Genomic DNA, 17630 nt, shown 5'->3' with positions numbered 1-17630 from the left:
TTCGCGTTGAATTTTTGTCGATGTTAAGCCTAACGAAGACTATTATATCGTTAAAAATTGCTTTTTTATTTTGCACAAACAAAATAAATATATTGAAAAATATAAAAACAATAAAAAATTATACTTCAGAAGTTAATTTAGTATCAAAAATGTAAAATATTTGAGTATCCCAAGACATAGCCAAAGATTGCAGCGCCACAGCACTGGCAAAAATTTAAATTTGCCGACTGGAATTCTTTCGGATGATTGACTTTTGGATAATCGACGCTTTACTGTATTACTATATTACATGTAATTTAAATTAAATTATTAAAGATAAAGTGAATGTTTCTTCCTCTAGTGAGAAATTTATTTAATTAAGTTAAAAAATATCTTGGTAAAATCCAGCAGTTTCATTATTATTTGAAACATAACCAGAGTTTGTAATTTTATATTTTTGTTGTGAATTGATTATGAGAAAGTTATAATTGGCTTTTCATGATTTATAAACAGAGAAGAGAGTTTTTAAGTTTAATAAATCCTCTGTTATATCTGTAGTCTCATTATAATAACAAAATAATTTTGAAAAGAATTAACCATTCTTAACAATGATCTGTATGATGATGTCTAATAATATATATTTCTGAAATTTAAAAGAAAACTGATTTTCAAAATAATCAACTTTTTCATTTATACTATTTTTTATTAGAAATAATATCAATAATTTATAATGAAAGGTCTTTTAATGAAGCATATATAAAACTTTAATGTAAAAAGCTTTCATGATCATAATCTTTACCTTTTGATAACAATATGCTGCAAACTTTACTTATACATCTTATCTATAAATTTATTATATTAATGGAATCATTAATATTCCTTTGTCTTTCTCATCTTTTGTTAATTTCTCCAATAAATGCATTCTTATAATTTTCATTAATTTTACACTTACAAGGGGGACCTTATGGTCTCGGAAATTCAGTTCAGGATGAGACTTTGCAGGTTAGTAGTATATCTCAAGGGTGTCCACACAGAAGAATTATAAAGCACGCTAGCCAGAAGATTCTGAGAAAAAGGGCTCTAAAGTTTTAAGCGTAGCTCATATACTGATCGATTTCATATTATGGCAGTACAGCAAAATGCTCAGTCTTTAGTGAACTCGCTTGCCACGTGGGCGATCTAGGTTCGATCCTACTTTCGACTAAATAATTTTTTTTTTTAATTATTTAAAAGTTGTTACAATTTTTAGAATAATTTAAAAAAAAAAAATTATTTAAAAGTTGTTACAATTTTTAGAATAATTTAAAAAAAAAAAATTATTTAGTCGAAGGTAGGATCAAACCTAGATCGCCCACGTGGCAAGCGAGTTTGCTAAAGACTGAGCATTTTGCTGTACTGCCATAATATGAAATCGATCAGTATATGAGCTACGCTTAAAACTTTAGAGCCCTTTTTCTCAGAATCTTCTGGCTAGCGTGCTTTATAATTCTTCTGTGTGGACACCCTTGAGGTATACTACTAACTGCAAAGTCTCATCCCGAACTGAATTTCCGAAACCGTAAAGTCCCCTTGTTAGTTTCAGAATTCTTTTTTTAGTGAAATGAATTAATAATAATTTTTTATTTAATGATTTTGTAAACAGAATTATTAAATAAAAAAATATTCAATTGGATTGATGCATGAAATTATCGTCTATCTTGCTGTTAAACTGTCTTGGATAATTTACTGTTATCCTTCATTCTTTCTTACAGGTCAGACACCTATTTTGGCATGTGCTAGAAATCGTAAAGTTGCCGATTGTCTTTCTCTAATGTTAGCTGTGATGCCTCTGAATTCTACATTTTCATCTGTGCAAGCTCTGAAAACCAATAATATTAATTCTAAGAAAAGTCTGTAATATTTTTAGTTAGGATTAAATATATCATTATTTTATTTTGTAAATTTATTTATAATTTATAAATTAAGCTTATTTCAGATTAAATTTTAGGTAAAAATGATTAATTATGAATAAATTGAAACACATACTGCTTGATTCCTTGTTTTAAAAATTAAGACTTTACTTTCTGTAGATTTTGAAATAATGGTGAAAATTTTAATCATTTATATTTGTACTGATTTGCAGTACAATTATCAGAAGTATTCTTTTCATTTATAAAATTATTACTTAAGATATCATTAGAATTTTTGAAAGCTTTTACAGAACTTTTTTTAATGCTTCATTGACTGTAAATAAACATGAGAAAAATTATAACAACATTTTCAATTTCAGTAGACTAAATAAGACATGTACAGGGTCTTTCAAAATGAATGTTGCCACTAAATTATTGTAATTATGTTAATTACTATCTGAGAAGTATGTGATATAAGCCAATTGATAGAGTAACTGTCAAACTGTCATCTACTGTCTCTAGGAAGTGTCATAAACAAACATGACAACTTTGCAACAGAGAAGGCATTTTGTGTTCTTCAGTTTGCAAAGTCAGAATCACTCGTCATTGTGCAACATTAGTAATTTGCAGGAGCTGTAGAATTATGGCTGCTACATGAGGAGGGACAACATATACACTGTAATGAGTGTAGAAAGAATTTGAGTATCGGTTGGATATGCACTGTGTGACAAGAGGTGCACACATTGAGAAATTGTAATGTACAAATGTGAAATTTGAACAATTTTCCAACATTCCAATATAAATACAATATTCTCAGACAATAATCATAATTACAATAATTTAAAATGGTAGCATTCATTTTAGAAGACCCTGTGTTTTAAATATATACATTTAATATTCAGAAATGTGTATGTTGAAATGAAACAAGAAAAAGTTACTATTTTCCAAATGATGTTAAGATAAATATTACTTCTGAAATTTTGTAATTATGCAAGTTAATTTTATACAATAATAAATGTGTGCAATTCAAAACAATACTTAAAGTAATTAAATTAAAGTATTAATTATTTTTTACACATTTGTAATTTTATGATATCCCAAACAAATCATAAAATTGTATATTCTAAATTAATTTGAAATTACTAAATGTTGGTTACTACATTACTACATGTGTTGGGTTATCAGTTTCAAAATGGTTTGTTTGTTTTGATATTCTGCTGCATGGTGAGACATTTGCATGGGAATGCAAAGTGGAAGTCATACTGCAACAGAAGGCCTAATGTGTAATATGGTATGCAAAATGGGAGAGTATTACTTACGTCCTGAGAGAGTTCTTGTAAGTTTGTAAGTGTCACCATGCTCCGTCACATTGGAACATTGTGAAATAGTACTAGAATTCATGCAGATGGGTCTGACTTTGTATTATGTCTGAGGAAGAGTGTTTAATGGGCAGAGATGAGAACATTTGGCAGGCCACGTTTAAAGTCTGAAAAAGTTGCTATACCACTCATCAGTAAAACATGACATTCCATACAGCATGTTTCAAAGGATTGAGTGTCATTACTTGAAAATGTTTCCATACCATGTGAACAACTGAAAGCATTGCAGCAATGTTATTATGCATCCACCCAGCATGAACTGTTCACCATCTGTTGTGTTGGCCATATTGTGTCATTTGGTAGATAGATTAAATTTCTAGTATCTGGAAATTCCTATTTGTTATAGTGATTAGTTATGGATCTTGTAGAAGTTTATTAATTTACTTTAATGCATCTATTAATATTTTTCCATGTGCAAGAATCAAGTATAAAATTTTGTGTGTGTATATGTTACTGTGAATGACCGATATCTGGTAAATGTCAACATTCTCCGGTGAATGTCAGCATTCACACAGTCGTTCGTGTACGTACAAAATATTTGCTAAATATCATTATTTCTCACTTACACTGGCAAATGTCGACATTCAGCATGTGCTGATGATGAATGTTGAACAAAAATATTTTTATTACATGAAGACAAAAATGCAACATTTTAATATGTGAAAATATGAGAAAGCTTAGGTAACAGCACATTTAAATAAACTGTTAAACCTAAAATGAACAGTACATACTTAATCATTAAAGAAAATAATACAATAATAAACTTACACATACATTATGTGATTAACGTTATACAATCTTATTTATTGCAACAACTTAAACTGTTGTGACACTTTGAATTGCGCAAGAATCCCTTGCTTTTAAACTGCATTTATTCCTGGAACACTTTACTTTGCAATGAGAGCGTGTATAGCCTTGCCCTCCACTTTTCGAATTAGCTGCAGCTGCTTCTCTCAGCGATATTTCTTGAGAATAAATCTCATCTATGGAAAGTAACTTTTCTTTACAAATTACGAACTGATTACGTAATTATGTGATTATGAACTGATCTCTTAATGGTGTCTTTTATTCGGTTATCGCTGACGCCTTACCGATGACCCTCTCATTGTCCACCACTGGACCTGAAAAACCGATCCCCACCTCACGGGATCAAAAGACCTTGTCCTACCTCCAGCCACCCACAAGGGATTTGGCAACAGACTGTCGCCTCTCTGTCGACATCGGCTTGTCGGGTGTCGCTTTGACCTCCACCAAAGCTTATCTGTGCTTGTTGACATACACCGGCGATTGTTCAAATGTATAATAATATAACCAAATATTTGGACTTTCACCAATGTATTTTGTATGTGTCGACATTCTCTAATTTCGGTCTTTCACAGTAACATATATGTAAAAATATAATTGAAAATTATTGGCAGTTGTGATTTAATTTTTTAAATTATTGAATAGTGAAACCCATTTAAATTTAACAGTTGTTCCAATTTGTACAAATTAGCATTAAATGTTTATATTTTGACTTAATTAAGTCTGTAAGTTTAATAGGGCACCATAGCGTTTCAATATGTACAAATTAACGCTAATGTTAAAATTCATATCAACCTTCTAAAATTTGTTTTCCTTTGGCCTAAAGAAGACATGTTGAAAGTGCTTATGAAATATTTTGTATTTATTTTGTTTTACTGGTCAAAACCTTATTAACACCAATAGATGGTGCTCTTAATTTTTTATGCCAGATTCTTACAACATAAAAATTTCTTTCTTTCATGTTAATATTAATTTTAGTTAAATGAGAGCTTTAACATGTAATACAATACTTTCAATTGTGATTGTTAGTTAATTATTAATTAGATATGTTTATTAAAGCAATCAATATTTTATATTTTTCATTGCTNGAAGCATAAGCTTCAACACTGATGGCAGTTACGTCCTGAGTACCCTAGAAGGGAAAGGGAAGAGTACCAGAATTGGTATCAAAGCTAGACACCTTGCTAGAAATCTAAGCAAGCATAAAAATATCTCCTTCAACTGGGTCCCTGGACACCTCTTCCTCTTTTGCAGAAATCCCTATTTCCTTCATAATCATCTACGTTAACAGCAAAACCCTGGACTGCTGGCAAGAGGAGTGGGAAACTTCCAACACTGGAAGGATTACCTTCAGCTTTCTGCCATCTATTCACCTCAGGCAGCACTATAATCACATTAATTCCAGCTATGAGCTCTCTCAGTGCTTCACTGGCCACGGCAACCTTCCAAGTTACCTCTGCAGGTTCCACATCAGGAGTTCCAACACCTGTGAATGTGGCATCACCATCAACGATGTCTAACATGTCATCTTGGACTGCCCTTCATAAGATGTGCCTAGGGAATTGCTCATCCATTACTGTCTTCAAAATGGCCCCCAAATATGGACTTCTTTTGCAAAAGCAAATCGAACCTTGAGGCTCTTATTGCCTTCATCAGGAACAGTAAGGTCTTCACAACGAACCCTACTGGCTTGTCCCCCACTACCACTTAATGTAGTGCTTGCCTGGACATACAGGCATCTTATTGTGCTTTGATCTTCCTGCTAACTGCTCACTGTATTATACTTTTTTGCATTTTTACTTGTATTCTCTTAACTGTACTTTATCATTGTTTTTTATACTTGTATTGTATTGTATTATGATGATTGTAATTTGATATGGGTATTTTTATTTGGCATTTATATTGTAACTTTTATATTTCATTATTCTTATCTTGTAATGTGTTTTGTCAGCTGTTGCCCAAAGACTCACTGTTATTGTAACAACTATGTTGCATATTACTTGTATTGTCGGTCCTCGTGGAAGGTGTACTATTTAGTAGCCATCCTCAACAAAAAGGCACTCTGTTACTATTATACATATTGTAAATACTTGGTTGTTTTTAAAATATGCAATGCAGGCAATCAGAAGAATCCCACTTTCTCCCACCCCTTTTTCTCTACTGGACTATGTCTGGTATTAGACAGCCTACCTTCATTGTTTCAAGTCACTTAGGTCATAAATGACATTATAAATGTAACAATTCCAAATACATTTCCCACTCTTTGAAGTGGATAGCAAATTGCCTTTGTAATTTGACATTTGAATGAGATTCATTTAAAATGAGATTTTTACAACTGAAAAACTAAATAATATATTGTATATGTATTTTAATTAAATATTCTACATATAATTTTCGGTATATTCACATTCCTAATTCAAATTTGCTGTTTTCATAATTATCATATTCTTCACTATATGATGACCAGGTTAAGATAGTCACAAGCATGTACTGTACTTCCAAAGAGTGGGCAAACTTTTTGGTCCTGACAGTGTCCACTATTTGGAGATTATCTGTATTTATAAATTTTCTCATTACTTAATAATATCAGAAAATTTCATATTTTTTATATTAATGCTTGCTTGTATCTTCAGGATCAGGACTGCTCATGAGTTGTTTGCAGCCCAGATACAAAAACAATATTACGTCCTGTATTAATTTAATTTTATGTATAATAAATGGTCTGTGGCCACCCAGATGCAGGGTACCTTTTTCACCCCTGCCAGGAATGGCCATAATTAAAGTTTCCCTATTCAGAGCACACTGTTGCTGTAATTGATAAGCAGATTGCCACCAAAATTTGTATACAGACTATGCAAAGGATGTGGAAAAGGATTTTTCAGAACAAATTTTAGTTCAAAACTTCTGCTAGAAGGCACTTTGGCATATAAGGTTTGGAATATAATTTATCACGGAATTGTTGCAACTTTGGCAGACTTAAAGGATCGCATTACACTGTGCATGCATGAAGTATTACTGGAGAGCAGTTGCATTCAGCTGTAGATCACTGTTCATTGCTTTAAAATTTTTATACCCAAGCAATGAGGCATATGTTGAGCAACAATCCTTACATCAGTAAATGGCTTTTGTAGAAATCATGTCCCTTGCAGAATGAATATGTGGTACAATCCCAAAGTTCGGGGACTGCAGTAATGTATGACAACAAAAGCGTGTATTTGAAGTTACAGCATATGAAATTGATTCTATCAAACCTTTCCTACGTGTTCAGGTTGGTTTCGCCCATGTCACGTGATTAAACCGCGAGTGCTGCTGTTTACTTTCAGAGATACCTTTGTTTTGTGACGTAATAAAAATGGAGTTTCAAGAACAGCACTGCAACATTAAATTTTGTCAGCATTTAGGTAAAACACCTATGGAGACTTTAAAATTGCTAAGAAAGGTGTATGGTGATTTTACCAAGGGCAAAATCAAAGGTGTACAAATGGCATTGGCGTTTTAAAGAGGGCCAAGAATCCATCACAGACGATGAACGCTCTGGCCGACCTTTGACTTCACAGAATGAGGAAAATGTTGAGTTGGTCTCTCAATGTGTTCGCAAAGATCATCGCCAAACCCTTGAAAAATTCACTGCGGCTACTCACTTATCAAAGACTAGTTGCCAGTATATTTTAACAAAAGATCTTGACATGCACCAAGCATGATGAAGGTGTTTTTTGATTTTCAAGGAATTGTTCATTCAGAATTTATTCCCAAAGGCAGAACAGTAAACAAGGAGCATTATCTAGACATTTTATGTCATTTGAGGGAATCCATTCATCGTAAATGGCCACAGATCTGGCAAAGTGGAGACTGGTACCTTCTGCATGGTAACGCACTTGCACATTGGTCCCAAATGGTCACACAGTTTCTTGCCAAAACTCAAATTTATATGCTTCCACACCCTGCCTATTCACAAGACAGCCCCATATGATTTTTATTTGTTTCCATCAATGAAAAAGCATTTGCAGGGATGCCGTTTTGTGTTATCAGATGAGGTGAGAGCAGCATCGCAGGAGGCCTTACAGGAGGTTTCAAAAAATGGCTTCCAGTAGTGCTTCCAGAAGTTATACGAGTGTTGGCAAAAGTGTATTGTTGCCCAAGGTGATTACTTTAAAGGTGGTTATGCATCAGCAATATAAACTTTTTAAGGTAAGGAATTTTAAGCCAAGTCCCTGAACTTTTGGATCATACTACGTATATATGTTTTCGTTGTGTTTTTGTTTTGTTTTGTGTAATTTCCAGTAAAGTGTCTCTAGTGAAAGTTTTTGAACTTTTTTTTTTGTTTTTTGCAAAGAATGCAGAAAAGCAAATAACACAAGATTGTCACCAAAATCAATCTGCTTGGTATCAGTCTGCTTATTTGTTAAATCTACAGAGTGATCTGAATAGGGAAACTAATTATGGCCACATTGCATGAAAGAAAATTTTATATATTAAAGCAATATTTTTATGTAAAGCAAATTTCAGATTAACATGATTTATGTTGAAATCATGAAAGTTGAGTGATAAGTTTGACCTGTTAAATTATTAATTAAATTTATTTTAAAAATCTTCATTGTAGACCTCTTCATATGGCTGCCAGAAATGGATTAGTATCAGCAACTCAGTTACTTTTATTGAAAGGAGCAAGTATTAATGCAAAAGATGTTATTGGTAAGTTTTAAAATATTAGCATTAAGAAATTTTTTATTAAGATAATGTCTTTGGTTATTGCTTAACTTTTGTAGTCATTCCTTATTTAATGACCTTGTTCTGTTCTTATGACTAGATTGTTAAGTGAATTGGTTGTTAAATAAGCAGTTTAATAGTTTTTAGACCTTTTCTTCACCTAGAATAAATAAAGAAAACTTCAAGTTGATAACTCTGTTTTAATTTTCATCTCTTACATATTACAAAACATTAAAATACAATTAACAAAAATTATAAAAATAATGTGCTAAAAAATTTAAAGTTTATTCAGAAAGAAAGACACTTATATTAATCTTTTAATTATTGAATCCTTCAAATGGGATGCACAATAAACAAAGGTACAGATTTATAAACAAAAATATGTAGTCTTGTTTAGTAGTCACTACACAAAGCATTTGTTTTGTGTAGTGACTAATGACTGACTGTGGGAACTAACTAAGATTAAGAAAGGGGATTTCCTGTACTAGAGAGCTGGTCATTAAGTGAGGAGTGGCTATATTAAACTGTTGGATTTTATTGATCTGTTTTTATGCAATTATATGTTTAGCTTCAGCAATAAATTAATTTAATTGTTATCATCTATTAATGAAGATCAGGAAGTTTAAATGCTTTATTAATAATGTAGAAATGCCTGAAAAAATGATCTGCTTAGAATGAAATCAAACTTTCACTTCCTTAAATCAGTTAAACTGAATTTTTGAGATCTACATCTACAGCAGAGACTGAACTATAATATAAATCATATAGTTTGTTTTTATTAGTTATGTTTTTAGATACATTATGTATATATTAGTTATGTTTTTAGATACAGTAGAGCGTCAATTATCCGAATCAATTGGGGACTGGGGTTGTTCGGAATATCGATGTTTCGGATAACCAATTATGTACGAAAAAATATATTAATTTATCCCATCTTGACATTTTTCTCCGTTGCGTGTCGCTTTGTGTTGAATTTTCGTTGATGTTAAGCCTAACGAAGACTATTGTATCGTTAAAAATTATTTTTTTATTTTGTACAAACAAAATAAATATATTGAAAAATATAAAAACAATAAAAAATTATACTTCAGAAGTTAATTTAGTATCAAAAATGTAAAATATTTGAGTATCCCAAGACATAGCCAAAGATTGCAGCGCCACAGCACTGGCAAAAATTTAAATTTGCCGACTGGAATTCTTTCGGATGATTGACTTTTGGATAATCGACGCTTTACTGTATTACTATATTACATGTAATTTAAATTAAATTATTAAAGATAAAGTGAATGTTTCTTCCTCTAGTGAGAAATTTATTTAATTAAGTTAAAAAATATCTTGGTAAAATCCAGCAGTTTCATTATTATTTGAAACATAACCAGAGTTTGTAATTTTATATTTTTGTTGTGAATTGATTATGAGAAAGTTATAATTGGCTTTTCATGATTTATAAACAGAGAAGAGAGTTTTTAAGTTTAATAAATCCTCTGTTATATCTGTAGTCTCATTATAATAACAAAATAATTTTGAAAAGAATTAACCATTCTTAACAATGATCTGTATGATGATGTCTAATAATATATATTTCTGAAATTTAAAAGAAAACTGATTTTCAAAATAATCAACTTTTTCATTTATACTATTTTTTATTAGAAATAATATCAATAATTTATAATGAAAGGTCTTTTAATGAAGCATATATAAAACTTTAATGTAAAAAGCTTTCATGATCATAATCTTTACCTTTTGATAACAATATGCTGCAAACTTTACTTATACATCTTATCTATAAATTTATTATATTAATGGAATCATTAATATTCCTTTGTCTTTCTCATCTTTTGTTAATTTCTCCAATAAATGCATTCTTATAATTTTCATTAATTTTACACTTACAAGGGGGACCTTATGGTCTCGGAAATTCAGTTCAGGATGAGACTTTGCAGGTTAGTAGTATATCTCAAGGGTGTCCACACAGAAGAATTATAAAGCACGCTAGCCAGAAGATTCTGAGAAAAAGGGCTCTAAAGTTTTAAGCGTAGCTCATATACTGATCGATTTCATATTATGGCAGTACAGCAAAATGCTCAGTCTTTAGTGAACTCGCTTGCCACGTGGGCAATCTAGGTTCGATCCTACTTTCGACTAAATAATTTTTTTTTTTTAATTATTTAAAAGTTGTTACAATTTTTAGAATAATTTAAAAAAAAAAAATTATTTAAAAGTTGTTACAATTTTTAGAATAATTTAAAAAAAAAAAATTATTTAGTCGAAGGTAGGATCAAACCTAGATCGCCCACGTGGCAAGCGAGTTTGCTAAAGACTGAGCATTTTGCTGTACTGCCATAATATGAAATCGATCAGTATATGAGCTACGCTTAAAACTTTAGAGCCCTTTTTCTCAGAATCTTCTGGCTAGCGTGCTTTATAATTCTTCTGTGTGGACACCCTTGAGGTATACTACTAACTGCAAAGTCTCATCCCGAACTGAATTTCCGAAACCGTAAAGTCCCCTTGTTAGTTTCAGAATTCTTTTTTTAGTGAAATGAATTAATAATAATTTTTTATTTAATGATTTTGTAAACAGAATTATTAAATAAAAAAATATTCAATTGGATTGATGCATGAAATTATCGTCTATCTTGCTGTTAAACTGTCTTGGATAATTTACTGTTATCCTTCATTCTTTCTTACAGGTCAGACACCTATTTTGGCATGTGCTAGAAATCGTAAAGTTGCCGATTGTCTTTCTCTAATGTTAGCTGTGATGCCTCTGAATTCTACATTTTCATCTGTGCAAGCTCTGAAAACCAATAATATTAATTCTAAGAAAAGTCTGTAATATTTTTAGTTAGGATTAAATATATCATTATTTTATTTTGTAAATTTATTTATAATTTATAAATTAAGCTTATTTCAGATTAAATTTTAGGTAAAAATGATTAATTATGAATAAATTGAAACACATACTGCTTGATTCCTTGTTTTAAAAATTAAGACTTTACTTTCTGTAGATTTTGAAATAATGGTGAAAATTTTAATCATTTATATTTGTACTGATTTGCAGTACAATTATCAGAAGTATTCTTTTCATTTATAAAATTATTACTTAAGATATCATTAGAATTTTTGAAAGCTTTTACAGAACTTTTTTTAATGCTTCATTGACTGTAAATAAACATGAGAAAAATTATAACAACATTTTCAATTTCAGTAGACTAAATAAGACATGTACAGGGTCTTTCAAAATGAATGTTGCCACTAAATTATTGTAATTATGTTAATTACTATCTGAGAAGTATGTGATATAAGCCAATTGATAGAGTAACTGTCAAACTGTCATCTACTGTCTCTAGGAAGTGTCATAAACAAACATGACAACTTTGCAACAGAGAAGGCATTTTGTGTTCTTCAGTTTGCAAAGTCAGAATCACTCGTCATTGTGCAACATTAGTAATTTGCAGGAGCTGTAGAATTATGGCTGCTACGTGAGGAGGGACAACATATACACTGTAATGAGTGTAGAAAGAATTTGAGTATCGGTTGGATATGCACTGTGTGACAAGAGGTGCACACATTGAGAAATTGTAATGTACAAATGTGAAATTTGAACAATTTTCCAACATTCCAATATAAATACAATATTCTCAGACAATAATCATAATTACAATAATTTAAAATGGTAGCATTCATTTTAGAAGACCCTGTGTTTTAAATATATACATTTAATATTCAGAAATGTGTATGTTGAAATGAAACAAGAAAAAGTTACTATTTTCCAAATGATGTTAAGATAAATATTACTTCTGAAATTTTGTAATTATGCAAGTTAATTTTATACAATAATAAATGTGTGCAATTCAAAACAATACTTAAAGTAATTAAATTAAAGTATTAATTATTTTTTACACATTTGTAATTTTATGATATCCCAAACAAATCATAAAATTGTATATTCTAAATTAATTTGAAATTACTAAATGTTGGTTACTACATTACTACATGTGTTGGGTTATCAGTTTCAAAATGGTTTGTTTGTTTTGATATTCTGCTGCATGGTGAGACATTTGCATGGGAATGCAAAGTGGAAGTCATACTGCAACAGAAGGCCTAATGTGTAATATGGTATGCAAAATGGGAGAGTATTACTTACGTCCTGAGAGAGTTCTTGTAAGTTTGTAAGTGTCACCATGCTCCGTCACATTGGAACATTGTGAAATAGTACTAGAATTCATGCAGATGGGTCTGACTTTGTATTATGTCTGAGGAAGAGTGTTTAATGGGCAGAGATGAGAACATTTGGCAGGCCACGTTTAAAGTCTGAAAAAGTTGCTATACCACTCATCAGTGAAACATGACATTCCATACAGCATGTTTCAAAGGATTGAGTGTCATTACTTGAAAATGTTTCCATACCATGTGAACAACTGAAAGCATTGCAGCAATGTTATTATGCATCCACCCAGCATGAACTGTTCACCATCTGTTGTGTTGGCCATATTGTGTCATTTGGTAGATAGATTAAATTTCTAGTATCTGGAAATTCCTATTTGTTATAGTGATTAGTTATGGATCTTGTAGAAGTTTATTAATTTACTTTAATGCATCTATTAATATTTTTCCATGTGCAAGAATCAAGTATAAAATTTTGTGTGTGTATATGTTACTGTGAATGACCGATATCTGGTAAATGTCAACATTCTCCGGTGAATGTCAGCATTCACACAGTCGTTCGTGTACGTACAAAATATTTGCTAAATATCATTATTTCTCACTTACACTGGCAAATGTCGACATTCAGCATGTGCTGATGATGAATGTTGAACAAAAATATTTTTATTACATGAAGACAAAAATGCAACATTTTAATATGTGAAAATATGAGAAAGCTTAGGTAACAGCACATTTAAATAAACTGTTAAACCTAAAATGAACAGTACATACTTAATCATTAAAGAAAATAATAATAAACTTACACATACATTATGTGATTAACGTTATACAATCTTATTTATTGCAACAACTTAAACTGTTGTGACACTTTGAATTGCACAAGAATCCCTTGCTTTTAAACTGCATTTATTCCTGGAACACTTTACTTTGCAATGAGAGCGTGTATAGCCTTGCCCTCCACTTTTCGAATTAGCTGCAGCTGCTTCTCTCAGCGATATTTCTTGAGAATAAATCTCATCTATGGAAAGTAACTTTTCTTTACAAATTACGAACTGATTACGTAATTATGTGATTATGAACTGATCTCTTAATGGTGTCTTTTATTCGGTTATCGCTGACGCCTTACCGATGACCCTCTCATTGTCCACCACTGGACCTGAAAAACCGATCCCCACCTCATGGGATCAAAAGACCTTGTCCTACCTCCAGCCACCCACAAGGGATTTGGCAACAGACTGTCGCCTCTCTGTCGACATCGGCTTGTCGGGTGTCGCTTTGACCTCCACCAAAGCTTATCTGTGCTTGTTGACATACACCGGCGATTGTTCAAATGTATAATAATATAACCAAATATTTGGACTTTCACCAATGTATTTTGTATGTGTCGACATTCTCTAATTTCGGTCTTTCACAGTAACATATATGTAAAAATATAATTGAAAATTATTGGCAGTTGTGATTTAATTTTTTAAATTATTGAATAGTGAAACCCATTTAAATTTAACAGTTGTTCCAATTTGTACAAATTAGCATTAAATGTTTATATTTTGACTTAATTAAGTCTGTAAGTTTAATAGGGCACCATAGCGTTTCAATATGTACAAATTAACGCTAATGTTAAAATTCATATCAACCTTCTAAAATTTGTTTTCCTTTGGCCTAAAGAAGACATGTTGAAAGTGCTTATGAAATATTTTGTATTTATTTTGTTTTACTGGTCAAAACCTTATTAACACCAATAGATGGTGCTCTTAATTTTTTATGCCAGATTCTTACAACATAAAAATTTCTTTCTTTCATGTTAATATTAATTTTAGTTAAATGAGAGCTTTAACATGTAATACAATACTTTCAATTGTGATTGTTAGTTAATTATTAATTAGATATGTTTATTGAAGCAATCAATATTTTATATTTTTCATTGCTAACTTCTGAAATATAGTCCTTTGTTTCGTATAGCCAGATTTGCATAACACAAACTTTTTTGGTACATAAAAATATAGGTATCTGTCATATAACTCTGTAGTTATCAGAATATATATACATTATATAAGTGCTATCTTGATAAATATAAATATCCATAAAAGAACATGATATGAATTTTTGGCAGCACAAATATCAATTAATGAATTAAGATAATGTAAATTGATGTTTAGAATAAATAGTAAACAGTTGGCAAGACCAAGATGAAAGAAAATAATTAATGAGATGTGTAGATAAAGATGAATATATAAGCATTAGAAATATTTTGGGCATTAAAGAATGGATCTAGATATTGTTAGATTGTCTGGAAAGTTGCATAATATGAAGATTTGTAATAATTTTTCAAAAACTTGATTTTGCCTTATCTTGTGAATTTCTGCTCAAAATTGCACTCATACACCTGAAAAAGGTAAAATTAGCTAAATGCAATTTTCAAATACAAAAAAATACAATTCATATTAAATACAAATACTATGCTTTTGTAATTAACGTGGAAAATTTTCTAGAAAAAACTCTTACTTAAAAAAAAAGAAAAAAAAATAGCAGCAATTGAATTCTTAAACTCAAATATTTTAGCACATTTTTGAGGAACTTTGGAAGCAAATAATTTAGACTTTGATTACTCTCACTCACAGAAAATCGATTGACTGCAAAGCATATTTTATTATAGAGAAGCTGGATTATTACACTTACTGTTGTTTCATTATTTCCATAAAGCCATCATATCAAAATTTAATTGGTTGTTCGGAAAGTAAGTTCGTTTTTTTTCCATGAAAAAAACCACAATATTTTTATAATAAATAAATATTTTATTGAATTATACATTGACCATTTTGGTCAAATACCTGTTGTCATCGTTTCTGGTAGTAGCATGATTTCACATTCATAAAAGTTTTTATCGTTGCTTACAAAAACTGATCCAAGTGATTTTTGATATTGTCATTTCAAGTAAATGTCTTACAGTTAAAAAAAAATTGTATAGACCAGAACAAGTAATAATCTGAGTGTGCTCCATCTGGCGAATATGGTTGGTGTGATAGTATGTTCCATCTAACTTATAACAGTTTCTGAGGAGTTACCAAACTTGTGTGAAATTTGACATTATCGTGGTAAAACACTACACCTGTTTTGTTGATTAATTCTGGCCTTTTCTGTTTGATGATATTACTCAATTTGTTTACTCGATGGCAGTACACTTTCAAATCAATTGTTAAATTGTCTGGTAAAAGCTCCAAAAACAAAATTTTCTTAAAATCCCACCAAAGAGAGCATCTCTCTAAGAACATGTGGAACCCATATATTGAGCTTTGAAACAAAACCAATTTGTTTCAAGTAATCATAAGCAGTTCAATTTGACAGATTTAATCTCTTAGTGATTTCATGTGTNTAGAAACATTTTTCCTTGAAATGGGCCTGCAAAGAGTATGTGGAGACTAGACTATGGTCTTTTTGTGGTTTTCCACAGGTGAATATGGGCAATAGGAGGTGAGAAGCGATTATTCTGACAACCTTGACAGGTGTTTACCATTAACTCAATCTCATAGTTGATGTGTGGCCACTACACATATGATTATACCAATGCCTTCATTCTCACAATACCAGGGTGGTCAATATGAAGTTTGTTCAGAATTTTCTTCTGTATCTGATACAGTATTATTACTCCAGTTCCCCATAGCAAGCATTCCTTGTACAGCGATAGTTCAGTATGACAACTGAAAAATGCAGAAAGATCGAGTTTATAATCATATGCATTGAGAATCTGTGTCCAATGCAGCATATGGAGTGAAAAAAATTAATGTCAGCTTATCAGTTGTAAATAGTCCCAAAAGTGGTTTGTAGTCTGTATAAATAATAAATTTTGTTCCAAAAAGGAAATGATGAAAACAGTTTACTTCATAAACAACAGCACCATCTTCCTTATTGATTTGTGTATAGCCATGTTCAGTCTTTGTTACTGTGTGAGATGCAAAAGCCATAGATGATTCTTTTCCATTCTGTGAATGCAAACTGAGAACTCTTGGTAAAATCCAGCAGTTTCATTATTATTTGAAACATAACCAGAGTTTGTAATTTTATATTTTTGTTGTGAATTGATTATGAGAAAGTTATAATTGGCTTTTCATGATTTATAAACAGAGAAGAGAGTTTTTAAGTTTAATAAATCCTCTGTTATATCTGTAGTCTCATTATAATAACAAAATAATTTTGAAAAGAATTAACCATTCTTAACAATGATCTGTATGATGATGTCTAATAATATATATTTCTGAAATTTAAAAGAAAACTGATTTTCAAAATAATCAACTTTTTCATTTATACTATTTTTTATTAGAAATAATATCAATAATTTATAACGAAAGGTCTTTTAATGAAGCATATATAAAACTTTAATGTAAAAAGCTTTCATGATCATAATCTTTACCTTTTGATAACAATATGCTGCAAACTTTACTTATACATCTTATCTATAAATTTATTATATTAATGGAATCATTAATATTCCTTTGTCTTTCTCATCTTTTGTTAATTTCTCCAATAAATGCATTCTTATAATTTTCATTAATTTTACACTTACAAGGGGGACCTTATGGTCTCGGAAATTCAGTTCAGGATGAGACTTTGCAGGTTAGTAGTATATCTCAAGGGTGTCCACACAGAAGAATTATAAAGCACGCTAGCCAGAATCAGCAATATAAACTTTTTAAGGTAAGGAATTTTA

At 30.7% G+C, this 17630-nt stretch overlaps 1 protein-coding gene across 1 annotated transcript in view; it reads left to right on the top strand.

The window, feature by feature from the left end:
- Nucleotides 1–17630, top strand: part of LOC111620394 (serine/threonine-protein phosphatase 6 regulatory ankyrin repeat subunit A-like) — a 181244-nt gene that overhangs the window by 155255 nt on the left and 8359 nt on the right. The window contains exons 28-29 of the mRNA XM_023362308.1: nt 8652–8743; nt 11452–11589. Coding sequence (XP_023218076.1) covers nt 8652–8743; nt 11452–11589 — 230 coding nt within the window. The remainder of the gene's footprint in view (nt 1–8651; nt 8744–11451; nt 11590–17630) is intronic.

Source organism: Centruroides sculpturatus, unplaced genomic scaffold (genome assembly GCF_000671375.1).
Source record: "Centruroides sculpturatus isolate CEXI.00-Female unplaced genomic scaffold, Cexi_2.0 scaffold209, whole genome shotgun sequence".
NCBI lineage: Eukaryota > Metazoa > Arthropoda > Arachnida > Scorpiones > Buthidae > Centruroides > Centruroides sculpturatus.
This window is presented reverse-complemented; position numbering and strand designations above follow the sequence as displayed.